This window comes from Setaria viridis, chromosome 3 (assembly GCF_005286985.2).
Source record: "Setaria viridis chromosome 3, Setaria_viridis_v4.0, whole genome shotgun sequence".
NCBI lineage: Eukaryota > Viridiplantae > Streptophyta > Magnoliopsida > Poales > Poaceae > Setaria > Setaria viridis.
The window spans coordinates 20258524-20279232 of NC_048265.2; the positions used below are offsets into that span (position 1 = coordinate 20258524).

Consider the following 20709-nt stretch of genomic DNA (forward strand, 5'->3'; position numbering starts at 1 on the left):
ATCCATTCCAAGTATCACACTAGACTCATAGGTTCCAAAAGAAACTTACAACCAAGTCGCATACATCCAAGCAAAAGTATCACAATAAACTAGTATCAGGTCCAAGGTAGCAACATAAAATGCATAGTCTCGGTCCAGCCAGCAACCAGGAAGCAAATGAAAATGCCAAGTCTTAAGTCCAGGTAGCAAAATGATCCAACCACAAGAATCTGTTTGGAGTTTCCTAGGTAGCAATGATTCGGTCACATTAATCCGAGTTAAGAAATCACATACTCCTCGTTGAGGTGCATCAAACGACGAAAAAGAGCATTGGTCTCCGCTCTTTGCTTCTTCAGACTTCGTATCTTTTCTAGCTGCTTTTGCTTTGATGCTTGTATCTTCAATTTCAAGGCTTCCAATTTGTGGTACGGAAAATGGTACAAAGGTTATAAGTCCCCGAACGTTTATACCATAACTTGTTGCTTGCCTATGTTCATTTGGTGCTGTGTAGGTCGCAAGTTAGATTCCGGTGGAGGCTTCGTCATTTTTTTTTGTTTCTTTTTGCTGCTGGGCGTGGACAAGTGGGGATCCAGAGGTGTTGGGTCGTGTTGCTGCAGGGCGCTAGCGGACCGTAGACCACCTCGGTTTGCTACTGCTATACAAGTAAATGAATCAGATGACGTATTACAAGCACGTTGCTAAGTTCCGGGATCGAGTCTTGCAAGGGCTCTCCACATTTTTTTGTTACTATTTTGCTGCTGGGCGCTACACATTCTGGTGCAGGCCTCTAACAGGCCAATAGGCCATGGTCCATTTTGCAAGTCAAGGCTTGGCTCTATTGTAGTGCTGAGCTGGGCTGGGCTGATCAAGCCTGTGAATACAATGGAGGTTGGACTGAAAAAGAAGAAAAGGCAAAAGATGAAAAAAAAATGACGTGTGGGACCCACAATAGACCTACTTGTCAAAGTGATGCTAGGACCCACTATAACAGGCCAACAAGATCCTTTTTTGTTAGAAAAATATATCTACGATGAATCATCGTCATAAAACTTGTGACATTTATCTACTGGCCTTTATGACAAAATAATAATGTTCGTCATGACATGACATTAGACTAGCTTAAAACGATTAAAACGATTTCTAGTTGGTCTTAGCGATGAATACCTCATTTTTGTCATTGCAGTGCCTCATATAGAATGTCATAAAACAGAATATCATAACGACGAATAGTTCCAACCTCACGTGGTATTTGTCCCGAAAGGTCATATTTTTTTTAACGAGGGTTGCGTGCATGTATCATAGGAGTGAGTATGCATGTGTGTATGTGAGCGTCTACTTGTGTTTCGAAAAAAATGGATATGGATGCGAGACATAAATTAGATAAATTAGATAAGTGAAATCTCGTATGCTAGCCTACGTGGTCTTTGGACTTCGTTAGGCTTGATGCAACCTAAGTGCCAGCATGTCGCCCACTCACTCCTATACTTACTGTGTAGCTCTCAGTTAGACATTCTCCCTCTTCGACGTCACTGAGAGTCTAAGACTAGCCTCCACCTGTGTTGCCATGTCCGGTGCATTCCACGGTCTCTCTTTCATACGCCGTGTTTCGTCATCCTCCTTAGTATCCTGTGCGCGCACCAACTATTGATATCTTATGCTCTCCTAATACGAGGATGCAATCTTCATCATCATCGACCCCAATGCCCATGGCCACCAGTGGCCTACCACCACGGTTGGTCATCACACACCTTCCATGCTCGTATGTCATTTCACAATTATAAACGTTGTTTAGATAAATGATAATTCTTCTCACATCTATATTATATATACGTTTTAATGAAACACACGTGTCATGTTTAGCAGAGAGTTTGCTGATGTATGTTTTTTTAACTTGTCCTTCTAAATTTTAGGGTAGTGAGCTATTTAAAGGTTTACTGGAGTTGCTTACCATTGTGCTTGTGAACGTGCCAGCTGGCTTGTGGACGGGTGATTCCGGCCGGGGAAAACCCTCTCGAAAACCCCAAATCTGCTTCGTCACTTCCGGACTTCCGGTTCCGGCCCTCGTCATATGCCGGGGGCACCGACTGCCACGCGATTTCTCGCTCTCCTGATCCCCTCGCCCTCCCGTCCGTTGTTCCCCTCTCCCGCATCGACGCCAATCGCCAGTGGCCCCTTCAGGCACCGCGCCGCCGGCATGACCTCAGGGTCCCCCCCGGGTTCGCCCCCCTCCCCTCCTGGGTCCCAGGTCCGCCCTCCCTCGCACCGATAACTGGTACCCTTGTCACATTGTGGATTGGTATTTGCCCTAGCTTTGGTTTCTCCCCCCAATTCTACTTGGCCCGCATGTCGATTTGCGTGTTTCTTTGGTGCCGGCCGCATCATGATCAGGCGTTGATTCGGTTGGATTTTGGGGGGCGACTCTTGTAAATTGTAATCATCAGGTTGTATCTGGTTGTTTTGTTTAGAGACCCAGTCGCTCACTAAGGTTTGGATGGATTGCGTGCTCGAGATCGCAGTACGCGTGTTCGTTTCTTATGCGAAAAATGCTGGCCGCAATTTTAGTTCCAAACGGACTGGAAGTTTGGAGTCGGCCGATTCAAACACAGGTTTTTCCGCAAAGATAACATTTTGTGAGGTGAATCGACGCAGACAATAAGTCTGACTTTTAAGGTCGTCGCATATGTGTTACATCTGTTCATGTGTGCTGGTATGCGTTGGTTCATATTTTAGGTGCAAATGCCTAATGCCATATGCCAGGGAGGTAGAAACTGATGAGAACAACAGAGTATTTGACCTTGCTCTTAGTAATCCTCCTGGTATATAGAGTCTAAATCAATTTAGGCAACTTATGAAGATCCATGTGTTTATGTGACCCTGCCATTGTGGGGATATTAGTAATTTTGCAATTCTTAGGATTTCATGATATATGTTCTATAACCAGCAACAAGCAGTAGAGTGTCTGAATGGAAGAAGTGGCATTAGTTTTGCCCAAAAAGTGCTTTTAGGTGCTGCTGGGTACAAACAACAGTGTGGGATATTGCTTCTTTTCCAACTGCATATCAGCTAAAGACAACTGTTTCCATGGAAGATAAACATACTTCTGCAGCAGATTCTTTCATGTGCATGAGCACCTTCTTGTTTGATTGGAGTGGTAACTTTGTTGCATGTATTGTATTTTACATGCTTTGCATAATGCATACACATTTCTTGCCACTCATGTACAATTGGGAGAAGGCAGAGTGGAACAGATTTTAGGGGGATGAGAATAACTGGGAGCCTTAGTACTTATATGTTATTTATACCATAGCTTTTAGACCAATGTTGTTTCTGAATCTATTTTAGTTTATGTTCTAAGTGGACTTTGTACAAATGATTGTTGAAAATTGGGAGATTCAACCTTATTTTAATTTTAAGTTGGACCCACTTGTTCATTTGCTGCAGTTATTTCTGTGCAATGGAATATGGCTTCTGTACAGCAGTACGCAAAAGTTGCTACAAACACTGTTTAACATAAGGTTTGCCATAAACAAAAGCCATTTTGTGCATATAGTAGACAGAATCAGTCGAATCATATCGGCAGCTTTCTTTTTCTTTTCCATTGTGCTTGCTGAAAAGCAATATTTTGTGCTTGCTGAAAAGCAATGTTTTGTTATTCTACTAGCAGTAATGGTCTATGCAGTATTATATTAGCATCTTCCAATTTGCTGTTCTTGTTCAAAAGATTTTTCACTTTTCTGCTCTACAGAAGCATGATACGTGAGGCTGTGACACAAATTGTTTGCTTTACATGCTCACTTGAGATAGATTTTATTTTACCTTTGTGGAAATGAGATAAAGAAAATAACGAATACCTTTCTGGATTTGACAGAGAAAACGCAGTGCAACCAAAGATTCAGTTGGCTTGTATGCGGCGCAATGCTATATGTGCTACAAATGGCGTATGATTCCAACTAAAGAAGAATTTGAGACACTTCGTGAGAACTTCACTGAGGATCCATGGTTCTGCAGCAGAAGACCAGATTGCTCTTGTGAAGATCCTGCTGACATTGAGTATGACAGCAGCCGCATCTGGGTCCTCGACAAGCCCAACATACCAAAGCCCCCACCAGAGACAGAGAGGCTAGTGATTATGAGGCGTGATTTCAGTAAAATGGACACCTACTATGTCATGCCAAATGGGAAGCGTGCACGGTGTGCCGGGGATGTAGATAAGTTTCTGGAGGCAAATCCAGAGTACAAGAACCGCATATCCACTTCAGACTTCAACTTTGCACCACCCAAGGTTGTTGAGGAGACAGTTTCTCACAACTCTGCCTGGAAGGCTGCCAAGGCTAAGAAGCAGGACAAGGCAGACGCTTCTAGTGCACAGAAGTGATAGAAGCTCTAAACGGTGCCTGTGCTATGTTTAGGTGTTAGTCCTCTTAGGATCATGTCATGTCTAATGTAGGTTTTATTGCTGTGAGCCTGTGACTTTGCTCTGATGCAAGTGCAACTGAACCCTTGTGTTGAGCTTCCTGGGAAATCTCTGAGATCGTTAATAAGTTCTGTTGGCCTCTTGCTCTTTTCCAATAAGCTGCTTGCATATTGCCTTACTACAACATCCTCAAGTTTTGCTTTTCAGTTCCCAAGTGCATGCATGGTGGTCTCATTATCTAGCACCATATGTATGTAGCAGATGAATGCTGCCCAAGCTTGGGCATTCCTACCAAAGCCATTTGAGCTCGTCCAGTGCAACACTGATTTAATGTCACAAGACATATAGATGAGCTGATGAGAGTCCACAAGCTTGTGAAGAAACTAGAAATGCTCATATAGGGTAGCACATGGAAGATGAGAAAACTAACGACAGATCAGGAGCATCCAGTAACAATGTAGGACATTAGGACCAACACTACATGCAAAATTAGCAGAGATTCTTGGACTTGCTGCTGACATGCCATAGAGTCAGTCGTCTTGGCGACGTTGATGGTGCACTGATAGCCTTCTCTGACGTCATTGTCCCTGCAGAACTCCTTCCACTCATTGGCCATCCTAAAGGTCGCCTTCCATGATCTCTTGCTCCTTGCCGATGTTTTTCAGTGTGACTCTACAGCTTGTAGGGAGGCCAATCGAAGCGCATTTTGTCCGTCCAATCATCTGCATTGTGAACTAGAATTGCATGAAGCCTTGGCGTACAAATTCTGCATGTCGAATTCCCTCGGTGTGGTGAAAACAACTTCTGTGTGCAGGCGAATGGAAGTAAACCAGTGCTCACGGATTTCTGTTTAAGCGCGCAATGCATTGGCTTTTTATGTCTCTTCTTATTATTCAAAGAAGTTGGGGAACGCTCTGGTTTCTCATCTCCTGAATGAATTGAGCTTTTACACACGCATTTCCTCTTTCTGACTGATAGATGATGCTTCACGCCGCTGCTTCTTTGAACAATCAAACAAACAGTGTGAAGGAAATTGTGCAATCATGCAAATGGTTTGAAATAATCTCCACATATTCAAAATTCTGATAATAGAAATCCCCTGAAAATCTTGTGGTCGATCATCTGGGGTTTTCTCATCAGCGATATCCCCTGAAAATGCTGTGCCGTTGTAATCTTTCTGCAACCCGCTTGCCTTGAACATTTTGTTTTTCATCGTGAACAGCATGTTCCCTTCGTAATTGAACAGGAAAAGGTGGCCACGAGAAAAGCCATGAACTGTCAGAAACTCTGCCCAACCACACCTGAAGAAGACACCATGGCCTCTTGACAGTCATTGTCTTGGGCCATAGATTTCGCATAAACAATGGAGGGATTGGCTGCAACAACAATTTATCAGAATTCAGAACATGCAGCACCAGCAAGCAAACATACAGAGGCATGGCAGCAAAATACGAGAAAATTTCTGCAGGGAAGAATGTGGCTGGAACTTGGCAGACCATCTTGTTGCAGAATTCAGGGACAAGAATTCCGGTGAAATGCAGCCTCCCTACCATGCTCTTGCCTGTCAAACCTGTGCATGGAGTATACAAGTTACTGCAGGAACTGCAAGAGTCTCAAGCCAGAACTCGGTGCTCTTAGCAGCTACATTGACATTCGGCACTAATGAATCACTACTTGAATCTGTTGATGCCAATTTACTAGAATTCGCTTCATACTTGAACAGGTAGAAGGTGGCTTCAGAAAGACCATTGAAAACCACTCCAAAGTATGCTTTTTCTGAAGCCGCTCCCAAAAAGCCCGATGCACTGAAAGCCTGAAGCACCAAACACGCCGAGGGGGCTGAAGACCGTGGCCTCTTGCCTCACATCGCCTTGCGCCATGTGATTTCGTGCAAAGCTTGGAGGGATCGGTTGCAAGAACACTGGATCATAACATGCAGCAAGCAGACATACTAGCCTGCAGATACGGCGCTACACAGTAAGAGAAAGTCCGAGAAGGAAAGCATGTGGCTGGCACTTGGCAAGACCATCTTCCTGGAGAATTCATGGAGCAGAAATCCGAAATCCGATGAACTGTACAATAGCCACCTGAATTAGTTGATGCCAACAAGATTGTGGCATGCTTGATACAACAGCCACGTACGATGCTTGCTGAAACCTGAAACAGTGCCAATACCTGAACAGAGCGCAGAATTCAAGACGGAAGAACCACCCGCGGCGCTCGTGCCTGAACACCGCCAACCAACCACCCGACGCCACGCTCCAAGAACATCAATATAAACCCCGAACCTTCGCGCCCTGCTGCCCACGAAAACAAGAATCCCCTCGCCCTCCTCTGCCTTCTCCCTTCCACCACGTTCATTGCCGAACAAGAAGCTTCGCCTTCCTCCTCACAACCTCCCCACCCCGCTTCCCCGCAGCAATCGAGGCCAGCTCCCGTTCTTGAATCAAGAACGTCCCTGCAGAGTTCTTGAATCAAGAACGCCCCTGCTGGGTTGATCAAGAACGCCCATGGAGGAGGCTTGGGAGGAGGAGGGCCGAGCCCGAGCCGGTAAGCTCGCCGAGCCGTTGGGCGTCCGCCCCGCCGCCAGCGCAGGAGGCCACCACCGCGAGGAGCCTCCGCCGCGGCGCGCGCGTTGGTTGGACGTGCTCCGGTATATTTGGATGTACGCGCGCGGCTTCGCGCACGGCGTCGGCCGCGTGCTCTTATTGCTGAGGCGCCAAAGCATCGGCGCCGCCGCCGGTGTCGTCGTCGCCATGGAGCGCAGCGGACGGCACGAGGACAACGGGGGACAGCGCAATTACGCCTTCATGTACGGCAAGCTGCTCAAGGCACACCGCAGCGATAAGCTGGCGCACCACAATGATCCGGCGCCGCAGGTACGCCGCAGCGATGAGCCGGAGCACCACGATGATCCCGAGTCGCAGGATTCCAACAACGCCACAGCCGCCGGCTCGGCCCCCACCCCGGCCCTCCCACTGTTAATCCGACTCTTGCATTTCTTAATCTGAAATTGTGCCGCGGTTGCAGTTCAGCTTTAGCAGCCTGCAAGTAAATGAGCTTAGATTGCAGATTGCATTTCTTGCTCTGAAATTTGTCTTGGTCGCTGCTCTGGTAGCCATTGAGAAAATGTATTTAGACTGCATTTTGCATTTTTTTTCCTCTGAAATTATGTCTTAGCTGTTGATTCAACATATACTTCTGCATTCCATGGATGTGCACAAGACGCCTGGATTTCCGTGCAAGACTTGCAAGGTTCGAGTTGGAACGCCACATGAGCTCCTGCTGCACGCTCACTTCTGCCGCGCGCTTCAGATAGATGAGTTCCTCTGTCAACCATCGTAGGCCTAAATTGACAACCGTCGTATTATTTCGGAAAAAAAACCCGTTGTAGGCCAAATTGATATGGTTGCCTTTTCAAGTAACCTTTTTATCTAACTTGATGATGGCTGCATATAGGTTGGTGGAAGCTGATTGTACAGAAGATGAAAGTCATGAAGACAGATTGATTTTCGGAAGGCAAAGGATAACTGTAGGAGAAGCTGCAAAATTTTGGATGTAGTTTACTGTGTCGTGTATTAGACATGATGCCTTACATCCCAGTCAAAAACTACATATAGTTGTTGGGGGCTACATATTAAAAAACTTAGAGAAGTTTGTTCATAGCTCATTTCATTTTCATTCATCGTATAAGGCGTTTGGATACGAGGTACGGTCACATTGGATGTTCGGATGCTAATTAGGAGGACTAAACATGAGCTAATTATAAAACTAACTACAGAACCCTTATACTAATTCACGAGACGAATCTATTAAGCCTAATTAATCCATCATTAGCAAATGGTTACTGTAGCACCACATTGTTAAATCATGGACTAATTAGGCTTAATAGATTCGTCTCGCGAATTAGACTCCATCTGTGCAATTAGTTTTATAATTAGACTATATTTAATACTCCTAATTAGTATCCAAACATCCGATGTGACAGGTACTAAAGTTTAGGGGGTGTATCCAAACACCCCCATAGTCAATCCCGTGACTAAAGATACTGGCAGCCAGGATCATGTTGCTGAATTATTACTGCATAATGCACTAAACAGTTAATAATATTGATATCTATAATCTAATAATGAACTTATATAGAGATGGTGGTGAATGTTGTTTATCATTCAATTACTTATGTTTCTTTTTTTAGTTACTTATCATTCCGTTTATGAAAGCTTCCTAAGATTTAAATTGTGCAAACAAGCTTGAACTAAGTTTTGGTTGAATTTTTTCATTCCATTACCCTTATTTTTCCAATTCGAAACAAACAAAGACCGCCGTAAATAAACAATGTATTATGTTGGGGATTTGACTCCGGCAGAGTAGGAGAATATAGAGCTAATGGAGAAGTCATAGCTTAGGGATAAGTGTGAGAGTGCTAAAGAAATGAGTTCCCTCCTTATGACCCCATGAGATCTTTATATAGAGGAGGAAGGAGGTGGCGATTAGCCCCCAAGCCCCTGATGCGTACAAGATTTACAACTAGACCTTTTGATCTTTACATTGGCTGCCCTTTTACTCATGGGCTGGACCATTTCCCAACGGTAGCCCCTCAACTACTTTGGTTCGGCTGGCACAACGAAGCGAAGTAGCTGAATTCATGGAAAGGCCTAGCTACAACTTTAACTTCGGCCATAAGGAAAAGCCCTCACTACCGCATCCGCTTCACCGCTAGACTTTGCTTCACTAATCACCTTCTATTTCTTGAGTTTAGCTTCACAACTTCACCTTTTAGCTTCAACTTTAACAATGTAATCAAAGTAGCAAATTCCGTCGAAGTAGCAGAAGTAGATGGAGTAGAAACACGCTCTTCCGCGTAGTTAATGTAGTCGAAGTAGACAGTCCGTCTCTTACATATTCGAAGAAGAAAGTCCATCTTTTAATGTGGTTGATGTAGTCGAAGTAGAGGAAGCAAAGAGCTGTTGCCTTTGTCCTATCGAAGCTAGCAACACCTTTGAATCTTCACTCACATGCGTCGGGCAAGATTTGAATCCCGTGGTGAATTGGTTCTCTATGATCCCGCCATAGCCCCTCTTGGCCGATGCATGTAGTGAAGATGGTAGTGGTACTTTGTACGTAATTGAAGCAGTAGTGAAGGTGCAATAGACGAAGCGCCCCTCTCCCCGAAACAGTGGTTTAGACATAGTCGATGATGAGCACATCAAGTTTAATATTGCCATCGAAGATAAAGGTGAAGTAGTATAGACGTCTCCGAAGTTGTTGGAAAGCCCCTCGAGCCGAATGATGTTGCGAGGTTGAAGTCAAGTAGTAGACGATGACGAACTTGCTAGCGGACCCCACGAGATGAAGTAGTGGTGGAGGCGAAGTTGATGTTGACGCTAATGATGACAGCGAGCCCCTTGATGGAAGCACAGTAGCATGCAATGCCGAAGTTGGCCCTCGGTGACTTTCTTCATGTCGGCAAGGCTAAGCTGGAAAAAAAAACAATTCAACTTGCATTTTTTTTCAATATCAGCTTTCCACTGAACAAGTGTGCCTGCATAAGAGTGTCTATCATCCCACATAAAGATAATACAAAATACAAGCAGTAACAAATGTGCCCAAACAAGGCTTTAACAGCATTACGGCTCTATGGATTTCTGCACAATAGATGTAACATCCCAAAATTTGAAATTCAAATTTGAAAATAGGGACCCAAATTTTTTTTCTAAAATTTGCATAGCAAATTTAAACCTAGAATCCTACACTTTAAATTTATGCTCAAAAATAATTTCTACAAATGCATATGCGTATGCCTGAGCTAACTACGTACCTTTACTCCAAAAATATTATATCTTTGAAGCCTACACTACAGACCCTAATCAAATTTGAACTCCATTTCAAATTTGAATCCAAAAGTAACTTTGAATAATGAAAAATCTGTGAAACTTAACCATGCCGACACCCCTTCACTTCCGGGCCATTCTCCCTTCTAGCCCGGCCTGCCTCCACTCTCCATTCCGCTCGCACGCGCGCGCTCGAGGCCCAGCTCACGGCCCAGCAGCAGCTCGTCCCATGACCTAGAACCAACTGCTATGTGACTGGAGTTGGTGGATAACACTGTTCGCTAGCCTGAAGGCATCGCTGAAGACGTATCTATGAAGACCGGAAATTACTTTGTCCTTGTTGACTTCGTAATACTCGAGATGGGTGAAGGAGCAAAATCCGCACTGATACAGGGAAGGCCTTTCCTGAAGACATCAAGAACAAATATAGATGTTGGAAAGCGAGAGATCAAGTTCGATATTAATGGCACACTGAGCGCATTCAAGTTTCATCCACGTTTTGAGGTATGCAACATGATTTCTAGCAAGTATATACTGCCGCATGCCATGTCAAGTAGGAGAAGAAGAACAAGAAGGTAGAAGAGAAGAAGCCAGCGCAAGTTGCTATCATCCAGAAAAAGGAAGAACACCAGTCTGTAAAGACCAAAAAGATAGCCAAGCCTATGCATGTATCGAATCCCAAGATGGTGCAGAAGTGGGTGCTGAAGACTGCAGTGCTGACACCGAGCGCTGGTCCAAAGTGAAGAATTGAAGGGTCTAGCTATAGACTATAAACGAAGCGCTTTGCGGGAGGCAACCTGATCATTGAGTCAAGAATAAGCTACTGGGAGGACAACCCTGGAGTCATTTGAATTTTCAAGTAAGTGAGTCGCAGATTTTGCTATTGGGATTTAATAAGTGGAACCTTTGATCAAGATAATTTTTGAAGATTTATTCGCTCAGTCATTTTTGTTCCTCTCTTTTTAATAAACCAATGACATGAGTCATCCCAAGCTTTACTTAATTTTTCTTGGAAAACAGAATCAAATATCCAGACCCTATAAGACTTTTTATCCTGACCATGATAATTAGCCAGACCTGTTTCTCATGATAAACACACGAGTAGAGCCCGCGTTGTTCTTACATTGCAAATTTTGGCTAGGACTCATGTAACCCTAGGATTTTTGTTTGCTTAAACTTGAAAAATTTACCTGTTTTCCTAGAATTATAATTTTTCTCATCCATCTTTGATTTATTTCATTCAAAATTGCTCTCTCATTTTTAGCCAAAATTAGAACCTAAACCTACTACCCCACGGTTGAAATCGAAATTGCTTCATCTCAATTCATGAGAATGAACGATACCGGTGCAACCAAAATTAATATAGTCGGAAATATTTTTGACTTACATTTTTTTTTGATGCTTCAAAACCCCTCTAACATATATTTGAACTCATTGCTAGCTCTGAGTTATTTTCTTAATTTTTAAGATTAGAGGAGGATTAAGCATCTAAACATAATTTGGAGGGTTCATGAGCTTCATTAACACTAATGGTTTGATTTGAGATCACGGGAATCATTATGGAGGCACTCCCGACTACCACACATGCATAAAAAATAAAGATTGGCCTGCCATGTTTGTTTGTTGCAGATCAAAGGACAAAACATTGAGTATGATTGAAGAAAAAAATAAGTCTATGACACATAAGTGCATGATTTTGAGCAAAGTGGCCACACAAAGGACATGTGGAGGTTGTTTTGACGGTGCCCTTCACGTGAAGACCTTAAATTTGGATACACTAATGAGCAAATTGCCATGTGAAGAAAGATGGAAACTAGAGGAGGCAGAAACACACTAGGCCGATCGGCCTGGGATCTTTTTAAGCCCTCTCGTGGTGCCCTTTGCTAGGTAAGTCACTTAGCTCATTGTTCATCTATTTCCACACAAAGAACACCTCAAGTTAGCCTCTGAAAAATTTAAAACTCCATGGTGGTGTCGTGCGCATATCCAGTGCTGGGAGAAGATGGTCGACGTGTGGTTGGAGCCCGGGTGGTTGGAGAACCACCTTGCTTGCCGGCAGCGGCGTTTGCAGATGCCGACTGCACCACACCATCAAGGTAGCCTAAGCCTTGATGAATATAGAGAAAAATGGGTATGCAACTTCAATTTTTTATTCTAACATTCAATTCTACATAATTCCTAATCATTTTGTAGTTTTTGCCGCAGTCATCGTCACATGATGGCCGACCTTGCTCCTAGCTCAAGGCATGGGTCCTCTCCAAAAAGGGCAAGGCAACGGCCGATATCAATTTCAACCCGGATGACCCGTCCGAGGCGTACAACCATCCTAGCATACACAGTCGCGTCAACAAGTATACAACGATGGCTAGGGAGGTTCACGGGCCAGACTTCGATCCGAGCTCCGAGGACATTGATGGAGAAATCGTGATGAGGGTGGGAGGAGGCAAGAAGCATGGCCGATATTGGGTTGGCGACGGTGTAATCGACACGGCCTCTACTCCCACTCTCTCCTAGATTCGAGCAAGGAGCACGGACTCGAGCCCGGCGATACGGCCATGACCCACCACTGCACAGTTACAGATGGAGGCTCTCCAGGTTCTTTCTCTTCCATTCATCGTTCGTTTGTTGTTATACTTTAGCTTTGCATTATAACATTGCAATGAAATATTGTAGGCCCAGGTGGAAGCAGCAAGGAAAAAACAAGAGGAGATGGCGGCGCAGATGGAGGACATGCGGCGGAGGATGGAGGAAGAAAATCGGATGAGGATGGACCAGATGTTCCAGTACATGCAGAATTTTGCTTCAAGCATGGGTCAATCTTTGCCTCCGCCACCGCCGATGTTGTTCCCTCCGCCTCAGCCACCCACAACTACTCCTGTGAGTCCTTTGACACATTGTGCTTAAGATTGAATACTTTAATTTTGACAACTTTAGTTGTTAGCTCAGAATGTCCTATCCTATGTGCAGAATCAATCGGCGGCTTCAAATAATGAAGATCAAGATTTGTCGCAGTGGTCTCCTTGGCCTCCACGGAACTAGACTTGGTTGTGAACTTGGTTGAAACTAAATTGTGACTTGAACTTGGATTTATGGATTGTTTCGTGCTTATGTTGGATTATGCCTGTGATGTTTATGAATAATGCTTCTAATGGTGGTTGTGAATTATGCCTGTGATTGTTTATTACAAATGCATGTGATGATGTGTATTGTGAATTGAGAGGGATCTGTTATACGTGACAAAACGGGTAAAAAAGGGGGTACTGACCACTTTGCCGAGTGTTACACTCGGCAAAGAGGGGCTTTGCCGAGTGTTTTTGCCTTAACACTTGGCAAAGTGGGCTGTTCCACCACCTGGTGCCACCTGTTTGCCGAGTGTTTTTGCCTTAACACTCGGCAAAGGGCACTTATTTGCCGAGTGTTTTTTCCTTAACACTCGGCAAAGGGCACTGATTTGCCGAGTGTCAGAACCACGACACTCGGCAAACAGGCTGTAGTTGCCGTGTGCTGCCACTCGGCAAATAGCCTGTAGTTGCCGTGTGCTGGCCGTTGGCAAAGTTTTCGAGTTTGCCGAGTGCCTGCCGTCTAGCACTCGGCAAAGCTGCCGTTAGCCTCGACGCCGTCAAAGCCAATGTCGCCGAGTGTGTTTTTTCGCCGAGTGTTTTTTGGCCGTCGGCAAAATGTTTGCCGAGTGCACGAGTTTTGACACTCGGCAAAGCAGTGTTTGCCGGTACAATATTTGCCGTGTGCTATATGCCGAGTGTAACACTCAGCAAAGCCTTTGCCGAGTGTTTTTGGGTCTTCGCTGAGTGCCTGTGGCAGTCGGCAAATTCAGTGTTTCCCGTAGTGTAGGAACTGTTGTCTAGAGATACATGCCGGTGGGCACGAGTCTCGTAGATCAATATCACCTCCGTACAAGGTATGGGTTGATCGACGATGCGGGTAAAGTGCGCAACCTCTGTAGAGTTACAATCTATCTGCTAGCCGAGGCTCACGGTTATGATCCCACCTGATCAAAGCTCCCATTGATTAGTCAAGATTATATTTTTTTTTATATAAAAACCCTATGTCTCAGGTTTAAGCTTGAGTAACTACTTTGGAATAAGGCAAGGTGCCAGCTCAGAGAATCCCTGACGGATCCTGATGCTTTTAAAATATAGGGGCTGGTAGGGAGGTGGATTCCCCTCCAGGACCAACAACTTATAATATTCTCCCTGTCCTTCAAAAGCTATAACTACACACGAGTGCATAAAATTGGCTTTGAGGCAAAATCCTAAAGTAGAAGCCAACCCTTGAAAAACCAACATGAAATAATTGGACAATTGTGGGATTTGTTGAGTGCTCATTTAGAGTACTCACTCTTTCTTTATTACTTTCTTTCTACAGAAGAAGAATAGTCGTTGAAGACAACGAAGAACTTAGAGATCAACCTTAGGAGCCAAGTTGTCTGCGGACTTGGGAATACTGCATAGACCTCTGCTGTATATCTACTCTGGGGCTCCAACCACCTTTGTTCAAATAAGTAGTATGCCTCTTTTGTAACAATATGCAAATTATCAATAAAAGATGTACGAAATATGGTTGTGATACTTCTTGTGAGAATTGCCCTTATCATCTACTGATCCAGGGAATGATACGAATGACATTCGGGGTAAAGGAGCAGCCCCCACAATAGACTTTTACTCTATGGCATTTCCGCACGATAGAGTTGCTGAAGGTATTTCACCTTTGACTCTTTGGTGTTTTCATTTTGGTTCCACACCACAAGAGACGTGATCACTCATTGTGTCACGATTTCTTATTATGGCATTTCATCCATGCAACGCAATGCAATGTTTGCACCTTGTCTCATGATTTTTATTATTGCATTTCAGCCATGCAACGCAATGGAATGTTTGCAGCTTGCATAACGATTTTTATTATGGCATTTCGGCGTGCAATGCAATGCAGGAATACATGTATGACATGGATGGATAAATGCATGAGTGAATGAATGCTCTTGAGCTGAACCACTCTTTTTCAGTTAAAATTAGCTCATGTCGAAGACCAATGGACCACGAAAGACAAATCATATCGGAGTCCCACTTTTGATAACCCCCAAATGGTGAAGACCAAGTTAGAGAAAACCGTTTATATGGCGATACCATTTCCAATCAATATGTGATAGCCGAAGAGCCATACGATAACCCATACGAAAACCGTTTGTCATGGTGTCAACTTTATATGTTTTAATCTCCTGAGTATCCCGCACAAATGTTGCAGGGTCAGTATCTGGGTTCCAATCATCCTTTTCCTCTTCTGTTCTCCAGACATTTAGTAGGTCACCCCAGGGAGCCATAATACGGTACGTGTTGTCACACAGTACATTCTGTGCCATTTCCATAATTGCTTTCATTGTAACCACATGGCCACTGAGATCGAAAGCATGAACTTCTCCGATTTTAGTGATCGCATAACAAATACCTACTGCGGATGGGTTGCGCCGGGAGAGTTAACTTGTAGATCCTCTTTCTCAGCAAGGCTGTACAGGCATGCAACATTCTCACCAGCAGATTCAGAGGTGTAGAGCAAGCGTCTGTGACAGCTTATACTTCCCAAGGTGGTGTAGGCGGAGCGCCATGAGGAGCAGACAGATCCTGCACGCACCAGGTCAGGGATCTCAAGGGTGGCAAATATGCTTATCAAGCCATCAAGGTATCCTGTGGCAGCTCCGGCAATGGGCGCAGCACAGTCCCCTTCTGCGGTGGGTGGACATGGACATGTTGTCGGAATTTCTTCAGTAGTAAGTTGGGACCGATGCTTAACAATCTGGGCAAAACTCTGATTATGAAACAGAAAAAATCTCATGTGCGAATAGCTAGACTGGATAGGTTCAGAATCCCTGCTCTACTACATGACTTCATTGGAGTAAAAGCCCCTCTTGGAAGATGAAAGTAGCTTCTCTGCATGAAATTTCTTACACTCAATAGCGAAGTTGCCGCCTTGGATGGAGCAGGCACACAGGCATCATGATACAAAACCTTGAGTCATCGGATCCATCTGTTGCCCAAAACTCGAGAGGGTTCGGACTTCAGGACTCGAATCAAACTGGTTTGCTGCAGAAATTCAAACGGATTCCGTTTCCAGCCCCGATTCCACGGAAAAAAAATTAGGTGAGGACCGTCCACATACTTCTCCCGTGCGGCCCCCTCCTGATTTCTGCCGCGTGGGCGTCCAGCGCGATCGTGCGAGGGAACTCCGCTGGGAACGGAAGCACGCGCTTGGCTCGGTCGCGCGGGAACGCCTGGGCTGCTGGCTCGCTCGGCTCGCTCGTTCGATCGCTAGCTCCGTCGCTAGCTCACTCGCTCGGCTCATCGTCAAAACTAGATGGGAAATAGAAACTAGCGCTAGACGAGGAACAGAAACCGTCGTCCGCCTGCGTTAAAACCTCCGCTAGATGAGAACTGCGCCGCCTCTCGTCAAAACCTCCGCGTGAGAATCCGTTCGTTGTCTGCCACTGCATCCCTTGCGTGCCGCCGACGATGCCACCGTTTTCCGGCGCCATAGCCTAGGTCAGGAGAAGACATCCTTGTACGATCTTAGATCGTGGCATAGGAGGACAACCGCCATAGAAATCTTCGACAAGCATCACAGCCGTAGCAGCCGTCATGGGAGAAGGAGGTCAGGAGGATACCAGTCTGCATTCCACGATAGGAGAAGCCTCCCCACATATCGCAGCTGCAATGGCGGTAGGAAGCCAGGAGAAGGACAACGTTCTCGACTCATCGCTTATGGTGTCGTTTGTGCCTGCCCTAACACACAACGGAATGCAGCCAACGCAGGTACATATTTTTTCACATTTTTTGGTCATCATGACTTTTCACGTGTGTGCTTGACCGTGTTACATGACCTCCAGCTCCACTAATTTGTATATGCTAGATTTCCTTTAATTAAACTAAGTTAGCAAATGTGTATAAACGTTAAATTCAGAAAGAAAAGGGGAAAACCTTTAACATCTGCGTCTTCTGAAGCAACATGGTGAGTGTTCTGCGGTGTCAATTCAGTTATATCTAGATCAGTCGCTGACACACTTCTCTGGAGAAACTCACCACTTGATCTAGCAGTATTTTCTGGCCCATGAACTAGTTCCAGATTATCTAATAAATTTGTTGTTTTGGGATTAGAGGGAGGGATGCAAAATAGCATTCTCATTCGTACAGTCAAAAATCAAGAAAGCATACCGTTTATATTTCTTTCTCCTGAAACAGCATAGTGCTCTTCTAGTATTGTGAACTGAGATCTGAATGGGTTAGTGTTGCCTTCATTTGCTCGAGGGCGGTGGGGGTGGTCGGCGGCGGACGAAGGAGGAAGATGGCGGCGGATGACGGAGGACAACGGGGCCGGCCAGCGGAGGACGACGGAGGAAGACGCGCCGGCGGACGAGGGAGACGGTGGCCGGGGCGGCCGCCGGGCTCGAGGGCGGTGGGGGTGGCCGGCGGCGGACGACGGAGGAAGACGCCGGCGGACGAGGGAGACGGTGGCGGGGGTGGCCGCCGGGCTCGAGGGCGGCGGGGGTGGCCGGCGGTGGACGGAGGAGGAGGACGGTTGCGAGATCTAGCAACTGGGCGGTACGCTTGCGAGAACCAGACGAACGAGCGAGCCGGGCGAGCTAGCGATCGAGCAGGCGCGGAACCAGAGGAGCGAGCGAGCCATGCGAGCGAGCTAGCCCCTGCGGAAAGGAGCCGAGCGAGCGAGGCGCGCGCGGAGGCGTCGATCCGCCAGCGGACGAAATCGAGACGGGGCCGCACAGCGATGAATTTGCGGACGGTCCTCACCTATTTTTTTTCCGATTCCGCGGGCACCGAGGAGACGGCAGCACGGCACTAACCGATCGCTGGTTGAAAGATTTGGCTGGCGATGAGGATCAATCGCCGGCTTTTAGCTACAGCGTGGCTGGAGGCAATCGAATCGCCTAGTATACAAAATGATTATGTGGCGGGGGCTGAACGGGTTGGTTAATAGCTCAGGAGATTCAGGTTCCATGGGTTGCTGCTGGGTCCGACTCCATCAAAAAAACAGGGACGGGACCAAAACATCTCAAATCGTTCCCCAATCCAAACACATGCTAGACGAACGGCTGCTGGCTCAGCTATGGTTACTGTGGAGAAAAGAGAAGGGGTTGCTGCAACCTTCAACGGTCGCGCGTCTGGGCAGATATCCTGCAAGTGCTGACTGTGAAGGGCATCAGGGCCGGTCTGGAATCTGTCGCAGTTGTAGTTGTAGCCAAACTTTTTGCTTTCCTAGGAGCCACTAGCAAAACAGAATGAAACTGACATAGTGAACACTCCAGCATCAACCTTTCAGCTCATACTCGAAGGCTCGTTGTTCCTTATTTTGAAAAAAAAAAAACGGAAATCGGGTCTATTCTGTCAAGAATATGGTATGTCTATTCTGTCAAGAAATCTGAAACCATTAATCTTACAGCAAGAAATCGGGTAATATGGTATCAATTTCTATTGTCGTTCACTACGCTTATGGGGTACAATGCAGCAATGAAACATCATGGCCATCAGAGCTGTTTGAGATGGTCTTCATGCCCATCCGTTGCTAATGAATATCTGCCACATTTGCTTCCTGCCTCCTGAAAACTGACAGACAAGAGCAAATATACAATTTCAGTCCACAGAAATAGCAACTTTGAAAAAAAATTCTCATTATTAGTCATACGTGAAATGACTGTTTACCTGACATCCATGCTGACAATTTTATGATATCAGCTACTTGCAGATGTAAAGAGTTAGGTCTGATCACTTTTGTTTCTTTTAGCCTGGCAGGCTTTCAAGGCTTGGACCTCTGTTATGAAAAGGAAGTGACATGTATCTTGTTAGTGAAGATAATATAATGGTCTAGACTATATTAAGACTATTACTAACATCCAGAATCTGCTAAACGTTTCTGTTCAAAAAAGCCATGTCAACTGTCACAGGGCCACCAATGCGACCAAAATAAGATTAGATTCTGGTAGTGATCTGATAGTCAAGGCAAGCTGTTAAGGTCTGTTCTCCATGCCCACTCATTGAGAATAAATGCACTGCTCCAGAATATACAGTAGTACTGGAGCACCATTTTGTGGTTTGTTTGAGGGCAGTCAAGCAGGGACAGTAGGAAGTTAGTCTGGCAAGATTTACTAGACTAAGCCTTGAATCCTAGAATTGTCCACTTGAAGCCAGCTGCTGCACCCATGTAAATGCATGAGCCAGGATTTCGACATTTATGGATTTCCCATTAAAAAACGATATGGAAAATAAGAGAAAGCCCAAGTACAAGATAAATGCACTTTAATAGCATAAATCGAAACAATGCTTTTATTTTGCTCCCAAAACCCAATGAAAATGCTAAATGTTAATGACCAGTAGGAATCATGATATTCCTGGCACCTGTTATATGCATCATTTATTAGCTTATGTCACTGCCTTGGATTAGAGTAGATCTGGAATGCGGTCTAAAGGACTAGAGGCAGATAACATGCAACCATCCTTGGCAATTAGGTCTTGAACTCTGTTCAGACAGAATATTAGGACCCATTTATTGTATAAATGTGGTCCAGACAACTTATATGGATGCTTGATGACCGTTACTCTCACCCTATAGCATATATCCTGATGCATGTCAGGGCAAATCATCACAAGGAAAATGTAGTAAAAACTGAAGCATATGCATATCCTAATTCTAATACAATGTAGTTCTTTTGCTCCAAACTTGTTTGTTCTCACTTTCACCTGGTAGGCCTTATCCTGAACATACTTTTTTTACTTTTCATGCTCCCAAAATGAACTCAAAGCACCCCTCAAACTTCATGCTCGACCAGTTCATCAGGGTTCATTCCTCTAGCCAAGACAAATTAGCCAACTCAATCCTAAACTATATAACTATAATTACTGCGCTCTCAACTCAGTTCATGAGGGACTTGCAAATCATGCACATGTCAATTAGCTGAAAGCAACCTTCTTAAAGACATTTGGATTTCCTTCACAGTACACAATTCCTCGAAACTAACAAATCTTGCTTCAGAAAAGATAAATCTGTGCTAATAAATTAGAGGGCTTACGTGCTTGGCAGGCCTTCCAGTTGCGGTTTGACTCCACAAGGCAGTCCTGCAAACAAATAATGGGATCAAAATCTGAGAGGCCTAAGATTAGTATAAGGAAACAAGCTACTTGTGAATGGAGAAGGCCCAGGGGTGGGGAGAGGCCAGTGCCTGCAGAGAGAGATAGATCGTGGCGCACTCATTAAGCTGCTTAACACTCTCGTCCTCCTCATCCGCATCTGTCACATGTAAGGGCCGTTGGGACACTGACAGTGGCACATTCCTAGTGTTGCTTGAGGAAGATTCCATTGCAAGCTTTGGTTTGGTTCAGTGGTGCCACCTCGATGAGTCAGTTTTGGCCTTTCAATTGCAGTCAAATGGGTTGGACCTGTAAAAATGCGCTAAAATCTGTAAAGTTTATT

At 45.1% G+C, this 20709-nt stretch overlaps 1 protein-coding gene across 1 annotated transcript; it reads left to right on the forward strand.

Annotated features, from left to right (window-relative positions):
• The first annotated feature begins 2009 nt into the window (after positions 1–2009).
• LOC117850670 (methyl-CpG-binding domain-containing protein 4) lies at positions 2010–4535 on the forward strand. Its single transcript, XM_034732530.2, has 2 exons — positions 2010–2224; positions 3848–4535. The coding sequence occupies exons 1-2, from the start codon at positions 2048–2050 to the stop codon at positions 4352–4354; spliced, it is 684 nt and encodes a 227-aa protein (XP_034588421.1). The 5' UTR covers positions 2010–2047; the 3' UTR covers positions 4355–4535.
• Positions 4536–20709: the final 16174 nt, after the last annotated feature.

Coding starts and splice junctions, on each gene's coding strand:
- LOC117850670 (XM_034732530.2), top strand. CDS start 2,048: ATGCCGGGGGCACCGACTGCCACGCGATTTCTCGCTCTCCTGATCCCC. Junction 2,225..3,847: donor CCTCCCCTCCTGGGTCCCAG/GTCCGCCCTCCC, acceptor TGGATTTGACAG/AGAAAACGCAGTGCAACCAA.